Consider the following 3454-nt stretch of genomic DNA (forward strand, 5'->3'; position numbering starts at 1 on the left):
ATACATAAACAAACAATCAAACTAATTTGTTTTTTAAGTATATTTTGGAAGAAAAGTAAAAAATAATAATCATCACATTTATACGCTTTCTATATTTTTTTAATTTCTTTTACAATAGACAAGTAATTAATTCATTTTTGTTATGCTTGTTCTCTTATATATAAAGTAAACCCCCCCCCCCCCCCCCCCCAAATAAAAAAAAATGTGTGTGAGAAATATGCTTGAGTGCATGTAAAATAAGAAGCTATTGAAATCAACCGACAAAACAGTCCATGGATGCCACTAATAGAGACGACAAGGCTTTGTTTCGCCATTCATTCTCGCAGATACCTCTATCCACATACACTCATCAGAAACCAACACTGACTATTAACACCTTATAAAATGCAACACAAACCCTCTCTTATCATGCACAACTACACCAAGGGGTTTTCTACGTTATCTTTTATTCAAATAACTCCTTAAGTCTCTTCGGTCATGAGTTTCCTCAATCTAAACCTTTCAGAAAACGATTTCACTTCATCTTCGTCTCCGTCTTTGTCCCCTCAAAGCAACGCTAAACGCGTTTTCCCATGCAGCTACTGCCAAAGAAAATTCTACAGCTCACAAGCACTTGGAGGCCACCAAAATGCCCATAAATTTGAACGAAAGTTAGCAAAGAAGAATCGTGTACTGAATGCAACTGTTAGACCTCATTCAGGGTACATGAGTCAGCCCACATCAAAGTCTGCTGGTTCTACTGGCCCAGCAGTCATGATGGATCAAGAACATGTTGGAAGGTTCAGTGCTAATGATTTTGGAAATGGGCTGGATTATACTTATAAGGGTAAGAATGTTCATGAAGAAGACTCTAGCCAGCTTGATTTGACTCTTAGGCTTTGATCAACTACTTTTTTATTAATTTAGTATACTATGTTTCAAATGTTTAATTAAGTCTTTTTGGTTTGTATTGTCAATGCATTTTTCTGCATGTGATTTGGACGTCCTTACTTCTTAGGATGGGCATTAACTTTATTGCATTGCATCTTGTAAGAAAATTGTATCTTGTAATTTAAGTTCTGGAATCTATCATGTCATGTGTTTTAACTAGAGTGAACAACTTAAGTACCAATATTAAATTACAAAGTATTCTGATTGGGTTTTGTTAAGTTATGGGTAGCTTCCAGGTATTTCCACTGCCTTGACCTGTTTGAAGGTCATATTTCTGGTGCAAGCTGCGATTTACTTGATCATGTTGGTTAGCAGGATTGTAGGATTATCATCGGTTCCAAAAAGTGACTCCTGGAGACATATTTAATTGGCGTCTTGGCGGGGTCTCTTAAGTTTTTTTCTGGTAACTAGTTTTCATGGTTAAGAAAAAAAAGTAATGAGAAATTGTTGTCATTGGGAGAACTCAAGTACCCAACAGCCCTCACAAAGCTAGATTTTGGTCCCAGAAACAAAAACTGAAATTATTGAGCTATGGGATATGATGGAGCCATATGGAATATTAGAACTTATAAATATAGTCCACACATAATTGTTCACTTGTTATCTTCTATTCAAGTAGACACAGGTGCTAGTATATTGTGAATGGCTTGCTGCCTCTGTATCTCATTCATGAATATATAACCAATGTTACAAGTTCCTAACTTTGGCTAATTACAATATATATGGAAACATAATAATCTACCGAATATACATAGGTATTACAGCCCCGCAGTCGAAACGGGAGGTGACCGAATGTTGAGACTGGACCGAAAATCGTCGAAGAGAACTCGAGGCAAGCCTTTAGTAAAGATATCAGCGATCTAGTGACGAGAAGGAACATGTAAGACCCGCACCTGACCTCGTTGAACTTGTTCTCTGACAAAATGAATGTCAAGCTCAATGTGTTTGGTCCGCTGATGTTGGACTGGGTTACCAGCTAAGTAAATGGTGCTACGTTGTCACAATATACCAGAGTCACTTTTGTCAAAGGACGTTTTAGCTCAACTAGTAGATTCCTCAACCAACAAATTTCAGCTACAACGTTAGCGACCCCACGGTATTCAGCTTTGGCGCTTGAACGCGAGATGGTAGGTTGTCGCTTTGACGACCAAGAGATAAGATTGTCCCCATAATAGATGCAAAAACCGCTCATAGACCGTCGAGTGTTAGGGCATCCGGCCCGTTCTGCATCAGTGTAAGCAAGTAAAGATGGATTTTTGAGGAACCGAGTGTCAAACCATGTGAGACCATCCCTTTTACATAGCGGATAATGCGTTTTAACGCGTTCCAATGGTCCGTTTTGGGCGTGTGCATGTGCATGCAAATCAGCTGAACCGCGTAACGGATGTCTGGCTGGGTGAAAGTGAGGTACTGAAGAGCCCGAACACGACTGCGGTAAAGAGTGGGATAATGAAAATCATCACTTGAAAGAGCACTCATTTTGGAGTGGGTGTCAACCGGAGTTGTAACTGGGTTGCACGATTGCATACCAGCGCGAGCAATAATGTCTGTAGCGTATGCTTGTTGAGATAGAAACATTGTGCCGTGATGCCGACGAACCGTGATGCCAAGGAAGAAGCTAAGAGGGCCAAGATCTTTCATGGCAAGTTCATTTGCAAGATGAGCCATGAGTTGGTGACGTAGGTCATCGCTGGAGATGACGAGCAGAATATCATCCACATAAAGAAGCAAGTGTGCTATGTGTCGGCCGTCCTGGAGAGTAAAAAGAGATGCATCGCATTTACTTTGTAGAAAACCCAAGGTTAGGACGTAATCAGTGAACCGTTGGTACCATGCGCGCGAGGCTTGTTTCAAGTCGTATAGTGATTTCTTGAGTCGACAGACATGGACTGGAAAATCCTTATGACGAAACCCCATCGGCTGATACATATAGACTGTCTCATGCAAAGTGCCATGTAAAAATGCATTTGTCACATCAAGTTGATGAACAACCCAAGATTGTGATAATGCAATAGATAAGACGGTACGAATAGTAGCCGGTTTTACAACCGGGCTAAATGTCTCTCCACAATCAATGCCTGCCGTTGCGAACGACCGTCACAAACCAGTCTAGCCTTGTACCGTTCTACTGCACCATCCGACTTGAACTTGTGTTTAAATAACCACATGCTACGAATGATGTTCATGTTGGACTGACGAGGCACAAGATCCCAAGTCTCATTTTTAATAAGAGCATCAAATTCGTTAGTCATGGTGTTAGACCATTCTAGTGTGGACAGAGCCTGGGCGGGATTTATGGGTATGGGTTTAATGGCAGTACCACTAGAGGAGTGGAGGTTGAGTTGGCGTTTTGGTTTGTGAATGCCATCTATGGCACGTGTTCGCATGGTTCGGGTGGTGTGAGTGGTAGGTGGCAGTTGATTTTGGGCGTGGGTAGGTCGTTGAGTGGTGATTGGGTCTGGGCCGAGGTGACAGGTGAAGAGGTGGGCCGAGAGGTGGCATGTGGAGAGTTGGTACTATGTGA

General features: G+C 41.4%; 1 protein-coding gene across 1 annotated transcript; it reads left to right on the forward strand.

Annotated features, from left to right (window-relative positions):
* The first annotated feature begins 477 nt into the window (after nucleotides 1-477).
* On the forward strand, nucleotides 478-882 carry LOC110882986 (zinc finger protein 2). Its single transcript, XM_022130857.1, has one exon. It carries the CDS (start codon nucleotides 478-480, stop codon nucleotides 880-882), a length of 405 nt encoding a protein of 134 aa, XP_021986549.1.
* Nucleotides 883-3454: the final 2572 nt, after the last annotated feature.

The sequence above is a fragment of the Helianthus annuus genome, chromosome 10 (assembly GCF_002127325.2).
Source record: "Helianthus annuus cultivar XRQ/B chromosome 10, HanXRQr2.0-SUNRISE, whole genome shotgun sequence".
Classification (NCBI taxonomy): domain Eukaryota; kingdom Viridiplantae; phylum Streptophyta; class Magnoliopsida; order Asterales; family Asteraceae; genus Helianthus; species Helianthus annuus.